At 38.4% G+C, this 23,688-nt stretch overlaps 1 protein-coding gene across 1 annotated transcript in view; it reads left to right on the top strand.

Moving 5' to 3' along the window:
* The window catches only part of LOC127575108 (interleukin-20 receptor subunit alpha-like), a 32,786-nt gene extending 16,564 nt beyond the window's left edge, over positions 1-16,222 (top strand). The window contains exons 2-7 of the mRNA XM_052024768.1: positions 695-830; positions 3,531-3,709; positions 6,716-6,891; positions 7,277-7,421; positions 8,710-8,849; positions 13,625-16,222. Coding sequence (XP_051880728.1) covers positions 695-830; positions 3,531-3,709; positions 6,716-6,891; positions 7,277-7,421; positions 8,710-8,849; positions 13,625-14,725 — 1,877 coding nt within the window. The 3' untranslated portion in view covers positions 14,726-16,222. The remainder of the gene's footprint in view (positions 1-694; positions 831-3,530; positions 3,710-6,715; positions 6,892-7,276; positions 7,422-8,709; positions 8,850-13,624) is intronic.
* The last annotated feature ends 7,466 nt before the right edge of the window (positions 16,223-23,688 follow it).

Here is a 23,688-nt window from a genome sequence, read left to right as displayed (position 1 = left end):
TGTCCATTCACTTAACATACCACTGTATAAAGGTGGTACGAAATGGCATGAAACACATGCCTGGACTGGCATTTCGACAATTCTCATCCACACATGCCTGACTTGTAATGCTCGTGAGCCTTGCTTCAGCATTACTTAAAATGGATCAAGCTGAGCAGGTCCCAGACTAGCTTGGGAACTTGCCTCAGGTAGGTGCCTTCCATATTATGCACTTATCTGGCCTTTCCTTGGGATCCCAAACCCTACTGTTAGTGACAAGAACCCGCACACCAACCCATTGATCTGTTGGCTTGACCCAACCACCAAAAGGATACTGTTCTAAAAAGAGGGCAGCAGTGGAGGTATGGGAGCATAAGTCATTAAAGTGGCAGTGCAGGTTGAGAAAGCAATTAATAAGGCACACACAGTTTTGAGCTTCATCGATAGAAGTGTGAAGCAGGGAATTATGCTGGAGACACAGGAGATGAAGATGCTGAAGTCAGGAATACAAACAAGCTGCTGGAAGAACTCAGCAGGTTAGGCAGCATCTGAAGAGACTACTTGACCTTTCCAAAATAGAGAATATTTTATGGGGTATAAGCACCAATGTGGTTAGGTTACTTTTCATGTTGATCATTTTGTGCAATTTTATCTGGCACAAATCATTTTACAACTGCAACATATATTCTAACATTGCTGCTTTGTTTTTTCTCAGCAAATTCCAAGAGAAGCACACTCCCTGCACCAATAAAGGTGCACTTCTTGTCAACAAACTTGCAGAACGTTCTACACTGGGAAGTGTCTACCATGACAGGATCTGGGAAACAACATTTCAGCGTGCAGTATAAAGTGTAATTTCTATTCTCATTCTCTGTTCATGCATTGTAATTTAGAGCTTAATGTTTTCTTTATGTTTTTGTTTTTGATTTCCAGCAACTGCAATTTTTGCTTTTCAATCCTTTGCCAATTTTGATGTAATTCAGTTTTTCTCTCTCCACAGATGATGCCTGACTTGTTGGGCTTTTACAGCACTCACTTTGATGTCAGATTTTCCTTCTAGCCATAGTGCTCTGTATCCCACAGTTCCAGTCTGATTTTTATCCTTTTTCTTTCCTTCTCTGTTTTCCTTCTATTTACACCTTCTCCAGACATATTAACTGCCATTAGCAAGCCTTCTTCACTCTCTCAGGCAACACCAATCTGGGTCATCCATTTTCTCTTGCTCTCCGCCCTATTACAAAGATTTCTTTGTTCTCTCCACCAATTCCCCTCCTTTGCACCTTAAAACATGCCTGATTTCTAAATGTTTAAAGTTCTGATAATAGGTCATCAACCTGAAACTTCAACTCTATCTCTCTGTCTCCATAGATGTTGCCCAATCTTCTGATTATTCCAGCATTTTCTGATTTCCATTTCCACTGAAGTCCTGTATAGAAAAAAATCTGGCAACTCTAACAATTAGTCCAATAGCAATAAAGAGCAGGTTTTTTTTTAAATAAAATGTGGGTTAGAAAGTGATTTTTTAATATAATTTTGCTGTTATGATCATCAAGATCAGAAATGAAAAACTGAATATTTTTTCAAAGCAACCTTTCTTGTAACAATGTGCTACAATTCCACCATTGGTTTATCCATTATATTCCCCTCCATCATCAACACACACGTGTGAAATTTTACCACATTAGGTATCTTAGAGGCCTCCAGTTCTGTCTGTCTACCAAACTGACTCTGAATTTATTCATCACTTTGTTACTGATTGGAATTCCCCAGATCCATTTTGCATAAATTAGTCATAGCCTTCAGGAAGTAGAAATACTCATCTCATGGTCCTGGACTGATTCAAATTCCCTTCTAAAAGAGATGCTGCGGCAACATGTGTCCCTTCCCCTTCTTAAATTTTCTAAGAATGTTTTTAAAATCAGTGAAGAATGTTGTTCAGGAAATCTTAAGACCTTTTTTTAATGTGTGTCAAGATTTAACAACATACTGAATATGACTGGAAAAGTAAGAGTTCTTTAACTCAACGATCCATAAAATTGAATTCAGCGACCTCATTCAGAAATTTAAAAGTTTGGTTAACTACAATATATGTGCTCCCTGCAAACAGAATTCATATTTACTATGTGATATTAAACATACTATACAATGGCTGTTATGACCACTGAGTGATTTATATTAAGCAGCCTTGAACTATTATGTTGAAATATCAGTTCATCTTTGAATCCTGTATTTTTAACTCCTGAAGTGTGAGAAAGTTATCTTAATCAACAGTGTTCACTTTAATTGTATTGCTTCTCTTATTACGTTCTTGGAAGGGATTAGAATTAGAAAGATATGACTGGAATGAAGTTCATTTTTGGAGTAGTGCAATGGGACGATGTGAAAAAATACAAAAGGGTAAACAATACATTTGCAGTTGCAGCTTCTCATAAAATGTTCACCTCAGTAACCACATGTTGCACGCTGAGGTTACACAAACATGTGTCCCACTTTACATTAATTTGTTATCTATCTGTGCATCGATTTATATGCAAAGCTGAATTATTTCTTCTGAAGCAATCTATTCAATTATTTTAAATCAGTTTCATAATTTCCCAACCAATTCACCCTGTGCATGTTAACTTTTAGACAGCAGAAAATGTGAGAAACACCCAGCAGGTCAGGCAGCATCTGTGGGAGGAGAACGCTGCTGAGTGTTTTAAGTATTTTCTGTTTTATGTTGAACTTGAAGTATATAAGTGAGGACTTATAGAATAACTGGTGATATACAATTGATATATTTGTGCCAATCATAAATTTTGTTTGTGGTCTTAGATTAATTACAATGTCTGATGTCTGCAATTGTCACAATTTCCTCTTTTGTTTCCTGAACCAGTTCATTTTATTTCTTGATTACAATATAAACCATTCAAAGGAAAAACCCTTATGCTGATAATTGTTCCTTTTTTTCCAAGTGTGTATTTGAAACAGAGATTGTAGAGTACAGAGTAAATGCCTTGGTGCTTAAATCAATACTCCTTTCAAATGAACCCAACCATTACCTGTTCCAAGATTTGGTAACAGTTTGATCCCAGTTGATAAATTTGCGCCTTACGTTTTCTATAAGACACCATCTACCTGACTATTTAAAAGTGAATTTATCAACTGGCATGTTAGAACAGGGTAGTTTTAAGATTCATCACCTTGTTATGTTGGTAGTTCATTGTAAGTGAAGGCTTTTTTGAAGTGTGAAAAGTACATGTTTCCATATACATTTTAACTTTTAACCTCTCTAGTATTGTCTTGATCCTGACTCACACCTTGTCTACCCAGCACTCTCATGACAGACAATGTCCATTGAAACTACCTTGCCTTCACTCACCACTTGATCCAGTCCCCATCCCAGTCTGGAGCAATTAAGTAAAGGCAAACATGTGTCAATGAGCCTGTGTAAAAGTGCTATGGATTATATGTATTTTAATTGGCAGAAGACCTAGTATGTTCATATACAGGATGAGACATTACAAATTTGGTATTTGCTAAGAGTTTTAATTGTGCAATTTTTAAATCAGGTATGGAGAAAGCGATTGGAAGATCAAAGCTGAATGCCAGAATATTACAAAAACATATTGTGACCTTTCAAATGAAACAGATGATTACAAAGAATATTATTATGCCAGAGTAAGGTCTGTTTCGGAAGTAGGCTTTTCAAATTGGATTAGAAGTGGAAGATTCAATCCAGAAGTGGAAAGTAAGTGCAGTATTTCACCCTTCCCCAGATGAACACAAATCATGGAAAATTGATGTGAATTACAATGAAAAAATTGGTAAATTGGTTTATTGGTAAATTGGTTTATTATTGTTACATGTACTGAGGTACAGAGAACAACATTGTTTTGCATGCCATCCATACAGATCATTTCATCACATCAGTGCATTGAGGTAATACAAGAGAAAAGCAATAACGGAATGCAGAATAAAGTGTTACAGTTACAGAGAAAGTGCAGTGCAGGCGGACAATAAGGTGCAAGGCCGTGACCAGGTAGACTGTGTGATCAGGAGTCCATCTTATCGTACAAAAGTCTTACAACAGCAAACAATTTTTGTTTGTTTATATTAGAGAAGTGTTTGTATGGATTTTGAAATTGTTCTTTGAGAGAGTACAGAAGAGGTTCACCGGGATGTTGCCTGTATTAGAAGTACTAGATATAAGGAAATGTTGGATAAACGGGGATTGTTTTCTCAGGAGCGTTGGAAGCTGAGGGGCGACCTGATAGATGTATATAAAATTATGAGAGGCATTGATAGGGTAGATGGAGTCTTTTTTCCAGGGTGGAAGAGTCAAATACTAAAGAGCATAAGCTTAAGGTGAGATGAGGAAAACTTAAAGGAGATTTACGAGGTAAGCTTTGTTACCTGGAGATTGACAGGTGCCTGGAACATGCTGACAGGTGAAATGGTGGAAGCAGATACAATAGTAACATTTAAGGGTCACTTAGATAGGCGCATGAGCAGGCAGGGAATGGAGAGGTATAGACCATGTGCAGGGAAATGGGATTAGTTTGGATTGGCATTTGGGTGGGCACAGACATTGTGGGCCGGAGGGCCTGTTCCTGTGCTGTTCTATGTTCTATCCATAACAGGCAATATCATATCTCAAGTTCTTTGTCTTTAAGGTTCCAAGCCAATTATAGCAATGTTATTCATATTGATTTTAAGAGCCATTCCCTTGGGTAACTTTTCAGCACAGATATAGTTAGTTAAGTACTGACGCAGGTTTTTGCACATTCCACTGAGGGTTTGGTTGCAACTGGATTAAAGGCAGTAAATGCAGGACCAATATTGATGATATTCCTTCATGATTTAATCAAGTAACTGTAGAAATATCAGGCATGCTTAATGCATGATTTACTTAAAATTCAGTGGCATTATATTTACCTCATGAGGGAACACTGGAGTGGGAAACCTGATAGAAGTCTATAAGATTATGAGAGGCATGGGTAGAGTAGACAGTCGATATCTTTCTCCCAGGATCAAAATGTCTAATACTAGTTGACATGCATTTAAGGTGACAGGGATTAAGTTCAAAGGAAAGGTACGGGGCAAATTTTATTACACAGAGAGCAGAGGGTGCCCAGGATGCTCTGCCAGGGGTGGTAGTGGAAGCAATACGATAGAGGTGATTAAGACGGTCTCAGATAGGCACATGAATGTGCAAAGAATGGAGGGATATGGACATTGTGCAGACAGAAGGGATTAGGTTAGTGAGGCATTTAATTACTAGTTTAATTAGTTCGGCACAACATCGTGGGCTGAAGGGCCTGTTTCTGTGCTGTACTGTTCTATGTTTTATTGAACACCTTCCATGCTGTTCTGCATAGAACATAGAACATAGAACAATTACAGCACAATTCAGGCCCTTCAGCGCACAAAGCTGTGCCGAACATGTCACTATCCTAGAAATTACTAGGCTTACCCATAGCCCTCTATTTTACTCAGCTCCACGTACCTATCTAACAGTCTCTTGAAAGACCCTATCGTATCAGCCTCCACCACCGTTTCTGGCAGCCCATTCCACGCTAAGGTAAAATCTAATGTCCAGTATGATTCAGTATAAATCTTGATAAATCCACTATATTTAATTCTGAAAAGCTTTATAGGTTTGAAAGTTTATCACATTCTTTAACACATGATAAACTCAACATAAATGTTTGTGATGGGCCAAATGCTATTTTGGTATCAAAATAGCAAAAAAATGCAGTGAGTTCTCCTGTCCAGGCTCTTTCCTCCCTCAGTCAACATCATCACACAATGAATTTTTATTTATCTCAAGGTTTATACATGAATACTTTGAATAGTGCATGCGTATTAGAAGTAGTGAACTAAAGGCAAACAAGTGAATATCATAAGTTCATGATAAGTTGCTTTGCAACTTCAAAGAGTATAATTTTATCTTTGATCAATTACACTAAACCTGTACATAGTGTGGTAGGTTCACAGTGCACCCTTGGTAAGAAATTCGATTCCATTGAAGTCAGTAGAACCAAATTTTGGAAGCTGAGCACAACATTCTATTTTATAAGACCCATTTAGTACAAACAACAAAGGATAGATTTCTAACCTTTCTTCTTTCTTTTTAGGGTTTTAGTAGGTAACGGTAGGAAAATCTAAGCACTAACAGAAGAAAATTCATCATTACTGCTCTTATATAAAATTTGTGTCTTTGGCAAGGAAACACACTCTCTTTTCCGGCTTAGCAAGTTGAGTCATTACTTTTAACATTTATTTCTTTTGAACTAAATTATTTCTGACAGAGTCATAGAGTCATACAGCACAGAAACAGGCCCTTTGGCACATTGAGTCTGCGCCAACCATCAACCACACATTTATACTAACCCTACATTAATCCCAATGATGAATTTTTCGTGATGTTTGGAGTTTAACGTAGTCATATCTTACCCAGTCATTTTTCATGCTTTAAGCAGAGTAAAACAGCAAACAGAAAATAGGAACAATAAAGGAAGATCTATACATTAATGGTTATTTCCTCTGATAACTTCTTGCAAAATTCATTGTTCTGAGGTTAGAAATACAGAATAACCATAACAATCTGTTTCACAATTTAGGAAATAAATCAACAGGACTACTGAATGGCAAACTTTTCTTTGATTTTTTTTTTCCTTGTGTATCTGTTACTGAGTTATGTCTTAAATGGCAAATGTTGTGTGCTTGGATTTAATATTTGCTTACCTTTCAGCAAAGTTCACTCCCCCAAAAGTAAAACTGGAAGCTGGGGTTTGTTCCATCTTAATCACATTGACACCTCCCAAAAAATGGCAAGACAACCATCATGTCCAATCTATTTCGCTCACTAAAATTCTCCATGAATTAAAATTTGAAGTGCTTGTTATCAACAAAAAGACCAATAAGTCGGTAAGAGAAATTTTTATTTTATGTTTTATCATAATAGCATTTTTCAATGGATCTGAAGATTGAATAGAAATAAGATAAAACATAGTTAACATTGTGAGGTCAATGACAATGTGCTGACCATGGGGAACAGCCATTTTGTTCCATTCATTCACCAGAAGGTGTTGGTAACAATAAACAATGATAATAATTTATAAACAGCATGGGTTATAAACAGAGTTCTACTGCACTAGGGTAGTCACATGTACATGCAAGGAAGTAGTACCCAAAGTTTGAACTTGAGTTAAAGAAAAACACATTGTTTCATTGGCTAATCTAGAAAATTAAAATTGTGTAGGAAATATTTACAATTTAAAAAAAAATAATTATAATTTGATGCTTCTTATAGTGGACTTTCATGGAAAACGGTGAAATTAAAAAAGTAGACACACTGGAACATGACACCACATACTGCGTAACTGCCTGGTCAGTGGAACATTCCACTTTTAGAAAAAGTGGCCCTTCTGAAACTCAATGTACAACAACACCAAAAGGTGAGGATACCAATCTAATGAGAAACTATACAAATCAACTAGCTCAAGATTGTTTATTATGTCATGTAGAATTGTTAGATGTGCAATGATCATAGAAATCACAGTTCAGAGGAACGAATGCAGCCCATTGTGCCTGGTCCTCCTCATGATAGCTCTTCTATCTAACCTTGCCTCTTTCACTGTATCCTTTTTATATATTTCCTTAAAAGGAATTAACTGGAATTCATATTAACTCATTCTGCATTCTAGTAATCTACTACATGTACATTTTTTCTAACTTTTCCTTTGTTCTTCTAGCAGTAATGCTAAGTCTTTGTTTCTTTGTTACTGCCTCATCAAATGTCACCTTTTTAAGCTTTTACTAATATGAAAATCTTTAAATCATGTCTTGATTTTATCTATTCCAGCATCAGTCCCTTTAACTCATATTCTTCGTGTCATTCTAGTGAATTATCACAATATCTTTTCATTCGTCTACAAAGCCTACCTTATTCCTGCTATGGTTTGTACAATTTAATTGTTCATTGCTATGTTAAAAAATGCTCTGTACCATCTTAGAATCTTTTCATTCTCACCTCTAAATTTCTGCCTTCGCGGATTTTCATAACTTACTTAGAGTGTGCATTGTCATGTTTCACTTCAGATAAAATCAAATTTCAATCACATAACTAGAGAAATATTATATGATAGAATTGCTGAGTCTATATTCAGAACACATGATGTAGTCTTCTCTACACTGGAATCACCAGAAACAGATCAAATGACTGCTTTGTAGAACTCCTCTAATCAGTTCATATGCAAGATTCTAAGTTTCGAATCATCTGTCTCTTTAATTCTCACCTGAAACTTCAATTCTCCATTTCACATCTGCCTGTTATCTTTTCCATTGTTCTAGTGAAACACAATGAGAGTGGAGGAACAGCACCTCATCTTCTGACAAGACACATAAACCTAGACTCAACATTAAGCTCAACCATTTCAGATAATGCACATGTCCTTCCCATTTAACCCTTCATTTGATTATTTATTTATTTATTCACCTATTTCATCTTTCACCATTGTCCCTATTGTTTTTCCATTATATTGCGGGCCTTCCCACTTGTTTAGCCTCTCATTTTCCTCTTTCTAGGGTTTTAAGTCATTTTATTTCCAATTTTTCCCGGTTCAGATATAAAGCCATCATTTGGAAGCAATAAATCTGTTTCCTTCACCTGCATAACCCACTGAGCATTTATACTTTATATGAATTTTTTGTGCATTTTCATTATATCTTCCTTTTCTTTGACAGATCCAACAAAACAAATGGTTAAAATTATTCTGTTTGGATGTGTTATGCCAATCTTCATTTTTATTTTTTTGTTCGCTTTGATGTGCTGCTTTATGTACAAATACGTGAATGCCAGTGATCAGAAGCAACCTATAAATCTGGTAAGGAGTTTCTGACAGATTATTTTGCAATGGACTAATGTGATACAACTGTTGGTATGAGCCCTACAAAAAGGGAGCCTATTTTAAACAGTGCAGCAGGAAATATATAAATAACTTGCTCGTAGTAAATTTAACAGCACAATCAATGGTGCAAATATTTACAGTGCTCTTCATCTAACATAAGGAGATAAGGTTTTATCTATTTAAGAGTAACATTTATGGACAAGGTAATGTGCAACAACTGTATATATTGTAATAGGTGAACTAGAATTAGACACAGCCAGAGAATTTTTTCCGAAGGTAGGAGGGAAAATGTGTGGAGAACAGGGCAGATTAAGCAAGTAAACAGGCAAGAAGGTGGCATTTACAGTATAATGAGAAAAATGTTAGTTTATTCATTTTCAAGGGAAGAATGGCAAAAAAAACATTTTTTAAATGATGAGGAACTGGTAAATGTTGGCGTGCAGAGAGATCTGGGTGTGGTGGTACAGGAAGTTCAAGGAAGTAACAGCTGCAGCATGCAAATTGGAATAGAGGTGCTATGTTGTCCTTTATTGCGAGGGAGTGAGAATACAAAAGTAAGAAAGTCTTGTTGCAATTGTATAGAGCTTTTATGAGACCTCACCCAAGTTCCTGTGCGCAGGGAATCTTCACCAACTCTTAGGAATCCCTAGCCCTCAACTAATCCAAAATGGAGAAGGAAAGGCATTGAGAAACTTGAATCTTTTTATCAGCAGCATGCAAAAACCCAGTTAAAGTAGCAAAGAAGCACACCACCTCCCAGACACTCTGTCAAATATTGTCAGTTGCCTCCTTCAATAACCTTCCTTAATAAGGGGTGATATTCACTGATGGTTGCACAATGTTCATTTCCATTCACAGTTCTTGAGCAAGTGAACTGTTCCAAGAGTTAGGCAGCATTCAGATACGGCCTGATAAATGGCAAGTAACATACACACCGCAAATGTGCCAGGCAGTGAACATCTCCAATAAGAGAGAGTTTAACCATCAACCCTTGATATTCAATGGCATTATCATCAGTGAGTCCCCCAGTATCAATATTTTGGGGGTCACTATCAACCGGAAATCCACTTGAGCCATACACATAGGTAGCATGGCTACAGGAGCAGGTCAGAGGCTGGACATCCTGTGGCAAGTGACTCATCTCCTGACACTTCAAAACCTCTCCACTGTCTACAAGGCACAGGTTAGGAGCATGTTGGAATGCTTACCACTTGCATGAATGAATGCTGCTCCAACAACACTCCAGAAGCCCAAAGCCATCCAGGACAAAGTGGCCTGCTTAACTGATATTCTATCCACCATCGTAAACATTCCCCCTCCACCACTGACATCCTGTGGCTGCAGTGTTTGCCATCTCACAAAATGAACAGCAGTTACTCGCCTAGGTTTTTCTGACACCTACAAAACCTATGACCTCTAAAATCTAATAAGAGAATGGTAATGGATGCATTAGAATACCACCACTTCAAGAAATTAGCTCATCACCACTTTCTCAAGGACAGCTGGGATGGAGAATAAACACTGGCCTTGCCAGTGACATCTACATCCAAAGTTGAATTGAAGAAAGTTACATAGCAAATTTCAGAGTTCACATGCCCTCTTCCTATGCCTCTTCCTGAGCATCTTATTTTTTTTTAAAGTGTACATGAAATAATGAGAGAAATTGATTTAAATTTAGATTTGTTGAAACGATATTCACATTTGAAAGAAAGTGTTAGATTATGGATGTAAGTCACTAGCATGAAGAAGGTCAAAAGTGCAGCAAAAGTAGCAGGAAGTTGGCTTTCCCAAATTAGAACATAGAACAAAGAACATTACAGTATAGTACAGGCCCTTCAGCCCACAATGTTGTGCCGATATTTTATCCTGCTCTAAGATCTATCAAATCCTTCCGTCCCACAGAGCCTTCCGTTTTTCTATCATCCATGTGTCTATCTAAGAATCTCTTAAATGCCCCTAATGTAGCTGCCCCCACAACCTCTGCCAGCAGTATGTTCCACGCACCCACCACTCTCTGTGGAAAAAAACTTACCTCTGACACCCTCCTTATACCTTCCTCCAATCACCTTAAAATTATGCCCCCCTCATATTATCCATTTTCATCCTGGGAAAAAATCTCTGACTGTCCACTCAGGCACGGTAGTGTAGCAGTTAGCGTAACACTTTACAGCGTCAGCGACATGGGTTCAATTCCAGCCACTGTCTGTAAGGAGTTTGTACGTTCTCCCCGTGTCTGCATGGGTTTCCTCCTGGTGCTCCGTTTTCCTCCCACATTCCAAAGACATACAGGTTAGGAAGTTGTGGGCATGATATGTTGGCGCTGGAAGCGTGGCGACACTTACGGGCTGCCCCCAGAACACTACACAAAAGATGCATTTCACTGTGTGTTTCGATGTACAGGTGACTAATAAAGATATCTTATCTATGCCTCTTATCGTCTTGTACACCTCTATCAGGTCACCTCTCATCCTCCTTCGCTCCAAAGAGAAAAGCCCTAGCTCGCTTAACCCATCTTCATAAGACATGCTCTCCAATCCAGGCAGCATCCTGGTAAATCTCCTCTGCACCCTCTCTAAAGCTTCCACATCCTTCCTACAATGAGGCGACCAGAACTGAACACAATACTCCAAGTGTGGTCTAACCAGAGTTCTATAGAGCTGCAACATTACCTTATGGCTCTTGAACTCAATACCCGACTAATGAAGGCCAACATACTATATGCCTTCTTAACAACCTTATCAACCTGTGCGACATCCTTGAGGGATCTATGGACATGGATATCAAGATCCCTCTGTTCCTCCACACTGCTAAGATTCCTGCCATTAACCTTGTATTCTGCCTTCAAATTCAATCTTCCAAAGTGTATCACTTCACACTTTTCCAGGTTGAACTCCATCTGCCACTTCTCAGCCCAGGTCTGCATCCTATCAATGTCCTGTTGTAATCTACAGCAACCTTCTACACTATCCACAACACCACCAACTCGACATGGCAAGGCAAGCACTTACTGTGCTTGGGCTGAATGGCTTGCTAGCCCATTTCAGGTAGCAGTTCAGACTCAGCCATGCTGCTGTAGGTTTGGAGTTATGGTTAGGGCAGACCAGATGAGATTAACAGGTTCCTATCCATAAAGGATATTAGTGATTAGTCAATATTGTTGATTTAAATAATTGAATTTAAATTCCCCAGCTACCAGACAGGGATTTGAATTTGAGTCTCTTAATCATTAGTCCAGATCTCAGGATTACATTAAACTCCATGAACAAATATCATTAACAATTAGAATTTTAACACATTTGATCACTGCAAAAAGTGTAATGATGGTGTTGGGTCATGGTCAAATTAACCTGTTGTTTAAGCCAATGATTAACATGGGCAGTTTCATCTCCACCTGCTAGTTTAACCATACTGTCCTCCAACAAAGGAAGATCACATCCATAAAGAGCTGCAAAGGACAGATATATCAGTATATACATTTTTATTCTCCATATCAGCTACTGAAATTTGAAACAGATGAATTACAGCCAATGCACTTTCTTTTAATTTCTCCACACTCCACATCCCACTTCCCAGTCTTGTCAGTTGCTCCTTAGGATTGGATGCATGGGAATTCTCTAGATAGCTGTATGAAACTGGGAGTTCCTGCCTAATGCTGCAACAAATTGGAATAAGGAATAGGGTGTTGTGGGGAAGGAGAGGGCTGGCAGGAATTTAAAACATAATGGGAGAAACCACAGCAGGGACTGTGGCTGAGGGGTAGAAGAATGTCAGTTTGAATGGTTAGGAAGCAATAGAGGAGGATCCTGACATTTGAACAGCTGTCAAAAAACGTTTATAAACGTTCAAAGCTACAATTTTTTTTCTAAAAAAAACAGTAATGAAGAAGAAATGCAACTTAAAGTTCTCTAAAATGCTCTCACAATTAAAAAAAAACTAAATTAACTTATGCTTACTTGTTTCACCGTGTTCATTCTCCTCTGTCAAAGTAAATGAGGAAGCATCCTTGTGCCAGTTTGAACCTAACCCACTAATTGAAAAACAAAAAAAGCTGCAGATGCTGGAAATCAGAAATAAAAACAGAAAAGGCTGCATCTGCAGAAAGAGAAAGAGTTAATGTTTCAGATCAAAATTTCTTCATCAGAGCACATTTGCCATCAAAGGAATATGAAACAATGCTTTAGGCCTTTTTTAGATTTTATGACTATTATCAAAATTTTGCTTCATGCAGCAAATCTTGAATCCATTTTAAAACTGTTGCTCTAGATTTTCCTCTTCAGAATCTTAGTTTAAAAGCCTCAAATGCTTGGGGAGGGGGGGACATTGGAAATTCAAACCACAGTTTCCCATAAATACCTTCATCTACAGGAAACTATGGGTAGCAGGTCCCTTAATTTTGGATCTGTTGACTAAGTGAACTAAACTTGTATGCAAGGGCACCAAAGACAGAAATTGTTGCTGTAGTTTAGTTGTGAAGATTACTTTCTTTTATTTGTGTTTAAGAATTATTTCTTAATATGGACTTGCAGACGTTTTCCCCAGAAGAACTTTGAGAAGGTGTTTTAAATCTCAGAGAACTGACAACACTATTTCATTTAATTAATGAGGCATAATCTTCATGAAAAAATGTGCGATATATTTTTGTATAGATTGTGATTGCTGAACATGTTTATGCTAGTGATACTAAAGGATAAATGATTGACCAATAAGTGCTTTATTTGAAGCTATTTAATGCCTTTATCTTTTTTTTTCAGCTACAACATGGTTACCCGTTAAAGAAAACATTCCTGTTTTTTTCACCTGAATCGTTGACCATTAATGTTATGGTTCTGGAAAATGGGAGCAGTAGAATATCATCGCATGGTTGTATAGATGCTGATGATTGCAGAATCCCTTTAACATCCCAGTTTAGCAACGAGTCTGCAAATGAATGGAAAGCCACTCCTTTAGTAACAAAAAGTGAAAAAAGTATATATCAGTCTCAAACTGTTGAAAGTCCAACAACAGAAAACCGTGCAGGTGGCAAAGAGAGGGACGTGCCCATATCTGTTCAGTTCAAGCAAAGTGGTCCCTCAAATGAAAACGAAAAGTTGAAAGGAACTCAGTCTGAAGACATTGCAACAGAGAACATCAGTCACCCTCAACAGCTGCAAAACGTCCAGCTGCCAAGTGAGACTTATGGTGAACCGCTACAATCAGGGTACAAATCACAAATGCCATCACAGCCTCTAATCAGCAAGCAGGCACAGGATCATGTTGAGTATGCGTTCCTCGCAATAGATACATGTCTGAACCCAAAATATGAGCAACTGCTCCACTCACCAAATGGGAAGGCTGAGGATCCACAGCAGATGAGTTACCTGTCCCAATCTCTTGCCAATGATCCAAACACAGGGACTAAAGGGAGCGAGGTTGACTGGGCTAAAGTTGGATCCCATGATGCTCAGCATGGGAGAGTTTATCTTCCAAGAATGCCACTGGAACAAGAACAGAGTAATTATAAGTCACAGTTTCAACCACAGCCACTAGCTGGAAAGCCTCCAATGGATGATGTTGACCAATGTCCTATTGTATTAGATAGCAACATACTGAATGAAGAACACCATAATGAGGTGGAGGGGCCAGATTTAACAGTATTAGACTGGGACTTCAGTAATTCCAGGCTGACCTTATCTGCATTACATGTTAGGAGAGACTCAGAGAACAGTGATTCCCTGTCAGAAACTATAGAGCAACAGAATAGTCTTCTGTCCTCTGTATGTACAAAAGCTTTCCCAGATGTATCTTTAAAAACCGAAGAAGAAGCCTGTTTATCAAATTTCCAAGAACACTGGGGACTGTGCATTCAAGTATAGCAATCAGTGATCTTCGTATGCAAGAGCCATGTGTATTTTCTGCAAAATATGCCACCATTCTGTATTTCCTTTTGTGCCATTGTTGTAGATCATTCGCTGTCTTATGTCACTTCTTTGGCTGAAAGAGTAACCAAGCAATTTTCTCCTTAGCCTCTTCCTCCCCTTGGCTGAGTCCTGGGACACATGAGACAACAGAAGTCAGTAACTTGGAGGCTCATGGAAAAGAAGGTGCAATGTAAATTGTCACAACCAATGGACACCAGAAGCTGTCATAAGTATATGAAGTTTGTCAATTTGTGTTTTTCCCCATTCACCATATAAATTTCATTTCTGAAGTTTTTAATATCATCTCTAACCCCAACACATGATGGAAACTTGTACAACTGTTACCACTCTCCTTGATACACTGTCCAAAATGGGAGTTTTGACATTGGAATACAAATACTGAAGCATCACCCAATATGCCCAAGGCTAACTGACGATTTACCCATACATAAATGAAAAGGAACAGGAAAATAACCACGATCCATCACAATGGTAATTTTTAGTTGTCAATTAGTAGCATTGCAATATCAGGCAAAGCCAAAAATCAGAACCTTGGAGGAAACCCTTTGGCACAAAAATATCATGAAGTTCACTGAAACCAGAAGAAGGAGCTCAGGCAAGTCAGACCTGAGCTCCAAGTTAGTATAAATGGGGAATTATCTAAGGAAGCAGCATAATTGGCTTCTGAAACAGGAAAGCATTAAAGTACTTACAGTGCAAGAAAATGGTCAGGAAGCAGGACAAGGGTATGAATGATGGAAAAAATGCCACTCTAAGATGCTACAGATGCTAGCGTCCACCCGTTTTAACTTAAACAACCTCTAATCATAAGATGTGGGAAGGGAGTTGGGTTATGCTGCAGAGGACCAGAGTTTAAACTCTGTACACTTCCATTGGGAAATAACATCCAAGGATTTTTTTGCTTACTACCTTTATGGTGGATAGAATATTTTCTATTTTTCAAACTTGAAAATTGATCATGCATTATAATACCCAGTTAGACCAATGTGTTACACAAATGGAGAGTGTCAATAACCAAAGCAACAAATTAAAGTTGTTGAAAGTATTTTATACAGTATGTGCAGAATATTTTAGTATTTTAGAGGTTTTATATTTTATATGCTGTTTTCAATTGATTAAGTACTCTGAACTGAGATCTGGATTCAACATATCACAGAGGGCAATAGCTACCCACTGAAACCCAGAGTTTATGGAAAGTGCTGCAAATCCATTTACAGAGATAGTATTTAAAAGAAAGGTGAACAGCAAAAAAATAAGTAACTAACATAATCCGCCACATTTCACAAAATGGGAATTTGAAAATAAAAGCTGGAAGTCCAAAGTATATGAAGGGGATATGGCAAACAGAGAGAAAAGCTTCATCTGAAGTGCAGTGTTCAGTAATATAAAACACAGTAAACATCGAAAACAGAACCAGTACTGAACTGGATGTCGCAGGACCCACTTTGGAGAATTCATTGGAACTGGTAAAAAAATGAATTTTGATAAGGGAAACTGTCATTATTTGCTTTATTCTCATATATTCCACTTTTTATTTGCTTAGGGCGTAAAGTATGTGAAACATTTTTACATCTAAGCATTTTTCAGAGTTTGAGGTGGCTATTAATGTGTTTTAACTAACAGGTGCAGATACGATGACCTGTATGGCCTTCTTTATTGCAAATTTTCTTTGATTCTGTGTGAAGGTTGTGCTAGTGTATTTGAGCACATAATTCAATAGCAGTTAATTGTTATGTACAAATATTCTGCTGATAGTGGTATCAGTTTCAAACGTCACATTTGCTTTTGTGATACATTTGGTACTTGACACTGTATGCCTTTTCTTCACTTTCAAAGAAAGAAGTGATATATTGGTTATCCAATCAAAACCTCTGAGGGAAAAATTGAAAGCAAAATTTTCAGGAGAGCATAGGAAAACACAAATGAAAATTGAATGGAGCCTACTTTTTAGGCAGTGCCTTGGGATTGAGGACAACTTGCTTCATCTCCAGATTTGAGGGTTCTGAGGTGCTGATGGGACCTGCAGTCTCTGCCATGGGTGAGGCAGGAGGCAATTGATGGGGCTTCTTCTGCAGTTACTCTGGGTTTCCATTTGCTCTTATGCAAGGACAATTACCTCTCAGTGCCTTCCCAAATGCTCCTTCTTCACTTGGAGCTAACAATAGCCAGGGATTACTAGGAGTCATTGCATTTCTTCAAAGAGGCTTCAAGCATATCCTTGAATCTTTTCCTCCGTCCACCTAATAATCACTTCCCGTGACAGAGTTCGGAATAGAGAGTCTGTGTCAGAGTCTGCTATCAGGTGTGCAAACGCAATGGCCAGCTCAGGAAACCAAATTAATGTAATTACAGCCTCATTGCTGGGTGTGTTGGCAAGGAAGAGGTTGGTGATATTGGTTCACTTATCAGGCCAGTGTTAGGCTAATAAAAGCTTCCGTGTTGATGGTATTGGTGGTATTTCGAAACGCGGCTTGAAGTGCCTGCTATAGTTAGTTTGAGTCTCAGAAGCTTAAAAAGTGGGCAGGAATCATTGCTCAAGCTTGGCACGAAGTTCATGGACTGCATATTTGACATGTTTTCCTGTTTATTGTTAAGATGTATTTTTGTGCACATCCTATCCTTTTAACAGTATATTTGCTAATCGTAACTTGGAAACTGAACATTATTTGCCCATTGTCTAAGGGTCATCCTTCTTGACTGGTGTTATTACAAAGAAGACCAAAGACAGACCCACCAGGACTTGGGCTTTCATGTACCAGAGCAGGGATTGTTCACGTGATAGTTTCTCACCTGAAGTAGTTTCAGAACGACCATTTCCAAATTAAAGCACTTTAAAATAATTGTAACACATCCACAATAGGCAGGTTACTCTGCAGAAAGTCATTTACCTTTCTGAATCGCAAAAAATATATATCAAACATGTCACAAATCAAAATCTATGAATTTGGGTAGGATTCCGCCTGCAGGGTTGATCTTGCCTTGAAAAACTAGATGTATAATGCTAAACAAGGAAGCATTTGTTTTAAATTCATTTTCAGGATCTGAGTGTTACCAATAGGTCGGTATTTATTGACCATCCCTAATTGTCTTTGAGAAGGTGGTGATGAAGTCCTGGTGAAGTTACTCCCACATTATCTTGGTAGTGAGTTTGAGGAGTTAAATCCACCAATGATAAGGGAGCAGTGATATACTTGTACATCAGGATGTGCACAGCGTGGAGGGAACCTACAAGAAGATCCCACGCACCTGCTTCTCTTTCCCTTCTTGGTAGTAGAAGTTGTGGGTTTGGGAGGTGCTATTGGAATAGCCTGGGTCAGTAACTATAGTGCATTTTGCAGATGGTACACATTGCAGCCTTTGTTTCTTGAACAGAGTGAACGTTGGAGTGATTGATGGGGTGCCAATCAAGCAAGCTGCTTTTGTCCTAAACTGTGCTGAGTTTCTTGAGTGTTGTAGTCACAGTCATCTGGGGAAGTATTCCACCTGACCTGTGCCTTGAAGATGGTAGAAGGATCTTGGGGTATCAGGGGATGAGCATATGCAGCACCTCACTTGCTCTGGAGGCCACATGTGTATGTGGCTGGTCCAGTTCAATGGTCAATGGTCACCCCCACAATGTTGATGATAGAGGACTCAGTAATGGTAAGGTATAGACTGCTGTGTAAAGCCTCTTTTGTTGGAGATGGTCACTGGCTGGCATTTCCATGGCAGGAATGTTACCTACCACTTGAGTTCATGCCTGAATATTGTCTAGGTCTTGCTGCACTAGGCACAGGCTGCTTCACTTGCTGAGTATTCACTGTGCTTCTCTATAGAAATGCAACTGCAATAGAATGTTATGATGGACTATCACATCAGTTAACTGAAAAAAACTAATTCCCAAAATGGTGTAACTCATAGGCACAAATTCCTCCCTTCGCCAACTGGTGCATTCTTAATTATGCAGGTTTGTGAAGATTTGTGTTCAATGCCAATTGCAGACACCTCTTGCTATCTGAAGCAGTTGAATTTACACAAGTTGTTTGCCTGGTATTTTTGTCACCATGGTATTAAGTTCCTATTATGTGTCACGATTAATTACAGGCCACAGGAAAGTGCATTCCAGATAAACCAGTCTGCTGTTCATTCCTCCATAAAGTGAGTCATAGTATGATGTCAAGAGAAATTCCTATGTCATTTTCACTGTGCAAAACACACACAAACTGGATCAAGCACCAAGAAATAATCACCTGATAGACATTTCAGGACTGCAGGCCATAAAACATTATTGCTCAAAAACGTAATTGCATAACTCTTGGTCTGTTTGTGTTATATAACTGAAAATTGATTTGTTTTTCCAAGAGTAAAGCACGACAGTGACCATTTCTGGATCATTTCAGATCACATTGGAAGTTCAGGCGGATACTGCCTGTAAGTCATCTTACAACTGATGTGATTTCTGCAATAATTAGGATTATGGTAAATTTTAAAATGGGATTAATATAAAAGGATGCTTGATGGTCAGTGCAGACTCAGTGGACCAAAAGGCGTGCTTCTGTGTTGTGTGACCCTATAACATAGAGCACTGCAGGTTAATTAGACCACATTATCATGAGGGTGTCTGTTGTTGGCCACTCTCAGGAACATGGTCCTACTCCAGCAGCACTAACCTGGCAGGCCAAAGAATCACAGAGTCAAACAGCACAGATACAAGCCCCTTCGCCCACTGTGCCTGTGAAAATAATCAAGTACCTTTCTAAACCAACCCTATTTCCTAGAACTGGGCCTGAAGTCTCTATGAAATGGTGTTTCAAGTGCTCTTCAGCATACTTCTTAAATGTGTGAGAGTACACGCTTCCACCACCCACTCCAGCTGCACTTTCCACTCCCTGGGTGAAAAAATTCTTCCTCAAATCCTCTCTCAATCTTCTATCCATTAACTTAAACCTATGCCCTCTGCTGAGATAAATATCTTGCATTGTCTATCCTATCTATGCCCCTAATAATTTTGACTACTTCAATCAGGTCCCCCTCTATGTTCTCCACTCTGAAGAAAACCAACCCAGCCAATCCATTTTCTCCTCATAACTGAAACACTCGATCCCAGGTAACTTCCTGATGAAGCTCCTCTGCACTCTCTCACATGCACTCATATCCTACCTATAGCGTGGTGACCAAACTGTACACAGCATTCCAGCTGTAGCCTAACTAATATTTTATATAGTTGTATTTTAACGTCCCTGCTCTTATATTCTATGCCCCTGCTAATGAATGCAAATATCCCACGTTTTCTTCACCACCTAATCTACCTGTACTTCCACCTTCAGGGATCCATAGAGTGGTACTGTTGATCCTTCGCTTAAGTTTGAAGATATTTGGAGTCCATTTATTCAATATTTTCACATGATGTAGATCCCCTTTCAATAACTTTCCAACTTGGAAGAACAGACTTGATGACATAATATTGTTCTGTTTCTACTGAGAAAGTTTAGCCCAGTTTTCTTTTTCCCTTTTTTTTGTTGTTTGTTTTTCTTTTGAAAAGTTTTTTTTTGTTTAGTTTATATTGTTTATAATTTTTTTTCTATTGATTTGGGTTTTTTTTAATTTATATAATAAATCTTTCTCTTTCCTTTCTTTTATATTATATTCATTTACTAAGAGATCATTAGATCTACAGGTTTTTTTATATTTTATTCTTTATGATTACATATGCTATGATTGTTAGCCTGATCTCTTTGTATTACATGTATAAATATTGATGCTATATATCAATCTGTATTAATTTGAAAACTAATAAAAATATTGAAAAAGAAAAGGGATCCATGGACACATGCACCAATGTTTGCTTATTCCTCAGTATTTCCTATGATCCTCCCATTCACTGCGAATTTACTACCCATTATTAATCCTTACAAAATGCATCACCACATTAGATTACCTGCCATTTCCCTGTCCATCGATGTAATTTTTCAGCTGTGGTCTATTCTCCTCACTCTCAATGAGGACAGAGCTTGAGGCCACCCTCCACCTAACAATTCCACCTCACCACCTTCATCCCCTGATGTGCTGCTGGTCCCTATCCCCACTGCTGAATCCAGTCCTGCCAGCATAAAGTCTAGGATTTTTCCATGATTCCATCCTGAACTATATAATTTCATATTTCGCAAAGAAATGGGAGGACATTTAGCCCATCGAGTCTATGTTGGCTCTGGGAGCAACCCCATCAGTCCCATTCCGCCACTTATTTCCCTGCAACTTAATCTTTCTCACATGTCCATCCACTCCCCCCCAATTCTATCGCCACCCTCCTACACTAGGGGCAATTTTACAGGAGTCAATTAAACCACCAGCACATTCTTAGGACGTTGGAGGAAACTGGAGCACTTGGGGAAATCCATGCGGTCACAGGGATCCACTCACTGACCAGGACAAATGCTGGTATTCTCCCTTGATCCCCTCCAAAACCTTCCTGATTCCACAAATTCCAGTTGTGGCATATTTGAATGTGAGTTTACCTTTAAGGACTGTGTATACTTTGTTGTATGGCTTTTGGTACATTGTTTCACCAGGCTCTACTATTGATAATTGACTACTTTCAATAAAGAATGTTTAGGTGGTAGCTCTGTCTTGTAACTTGGTTTAGTGAAAAATAATACAAAAGATCTATGAACATCACACTGGTCCCTCCTTTTCCTCCATCCCAACCTCAAGCAGCAGTCTCACAGTTCCCATTCAGGCACATTCCCACCACCAAATGTTGAGAACCAACACACACGCACACACACACACCACCAGTACCACTAACAACACCACCATCCAACACTATTGCCACCACCCATCCGATACGGACATTGAATGCTGATGCACCTTATGGGTGCACTGGAAACTCTTGGTACATTAACTTAGAGAAGGATCTATTAGTGGCTGAGTTAGCTATTTGATCCAAAACAACTTACTGCAAGTTCTTGCTCATTAGTCTTACATTACCATCTTCTACAAATATTTATTCATTTTTCTCTTAAAAGATGCAATGGTCTCACACTGAAACATCCTGAAATATCTCCTCTAACAAAACATTCCAAGTTTAAGCGACTTTCTCCATTAAGGTATTGCTGATAGTTTTAAATTGCTAACCCATTGCTAATGACTTTTCAATCAGTAGAAATTGAGTTTCTCTAATCAATATATCAAGAAGCTACTTAATTTTTAGCATCAGATCCTTTCAGCCTCAGCATGTGTAATTGCTCAGAGCACTGACAATAACAGGAGGCAATGAATGGAGTTGTGTCCCTCCTACCTCACGTGCATACTGTCTGCTGTAGCGAGTGCAGCCCTGGCTTTTCAATCACACTCTATCCTATCCTCTCTGATATTGTTCTCATGAACTGATGCACATTCTTCCAATGTCTACAATTTTCTTCTCATACAGAAGTTCCCAGAACTACTCAAAATACTCTGCCCTAACCAAAGATCCTGTACATTGATACATTTCATCACCTTCTTGTTTATGTGATCTTGACCATTTTATGACATTCGGAACCTGTGACGTTTAAAAGAATGACAAAGGGTCAGAAGGAGCCATTCAGCCTTTAACGTTTGTTCCATCATTCAGTGAGGTTTAGACCATGGCTGACTTATATTTTAACTCCATCTGTCTTGGTTCCATAGTTTTTACTACCTTGGCATAACAAAACCCTATTATCAAGCAAAGGTATTAAAGATAGTCTTTCAGGGGAGAACCTTCTGGATTTCCTTTACACTGTGTGAGCAATGCTTTCTGTCATCACCCCTGAACAGGGATGGGTGGATGTGGTGGGATCTCTATAAGCCAAATGGATTGCACCTCATTGCAAACGGGACCAATAACCTCTCGAGTGGGGGAGGTGGGGGTGGTTTCCCAGGGCTGTTGGGAAGGGTTTAAACCAATTTAGCAAACAGATGGGAACCCAAGGGTAGGATCAGAAGGGAGTAAAACAATGCTGGAAATAGAAGATAGGGGTTCAGGTGAAAGGGTATTTAGAGAGACAAAGGAAAAGGAAAAAGCAATCATGTAAAGCAATGTCAATGGTAACAATAGCCAGTGTACAGGGAAGCAGCAGTGCATATAATAATAAGAGTGCAGCAGCAGCTTAAGTCAGAATAAAGAAAAATGATTATATAAAATTAAAGGAGCATAATCCTAAAACAGTATTTTTAAAAGATGGAGGATGTAAAAAATAGTAAGTGTTGGAAGTCAGTGGTGGGAATAGTATATAAGCTCTTTTAACTGTTGCTGTGGAATATAGATCAAGAAATAATGGGGGATTATAAAAGGTAGGGCAATAAAATGGCCAATTTTAATTATTATACAGATTGGATAAATCAAATTGGCAAAGGCGGCCTTGAGGAGCAATACTCTGAGGAAACAGGGAGCAGGCTGTTTTAGATCTGGTATTATATAAAGAAACAGGATTAGTTAATGGTCTCATAATAAAGGATCCCTTATAAAGGATCATTGCATGGCAGAATTTCAAATTTAGATTGAGGGTGAGAAATTTGGATCTGAATGTGGTGTTCTAAACATTAAAAGGCAATTACAATGGTATAAAGAAGGAGCTAACTTAAGTGGACTGGGGAAATATATTAAAGGTTAAATCTCAGCAAAGGTATATTCCAATGAACATAGCCATATTAAAAGGCTGCACCGTCTATGTCTAACTAAGCAAGCTGAGGATGGTATAAAATATTGCAAAGATTACTGGTAAGTCAGGGGATTGGGAAGTTTTTAGAAACCGGTAAAGGATGACTAAAAATATACATATGCAAAGATAGCAAACACTATAAAATGAGACTGTAAGAGCTTCTCCAGGGAAAAAAAAGGAAGAGAATGGATAATGTAAACATTGGTCCATTAGAGAATGAGACTGGGGAATTAACAA

Source organism: Pristis pectinata, chromosome 10 (genome assembly GCF_009764475.1).
Source record: "Pristis pectinata isolate sPriPec2 chromosome 10, sPriPec2.1.pri, whole genome shotgun sequence".
NCBI classification, from domain to species: Eukaryota; Metazoa; Chordata; class Chondrichthyes; order Rhinopristiformes; family Pristidae; genus Pristis; species Pristis pectinata.
This window is presented reverse-complemented; position numbering and strand designations above follow the sequence as displayed.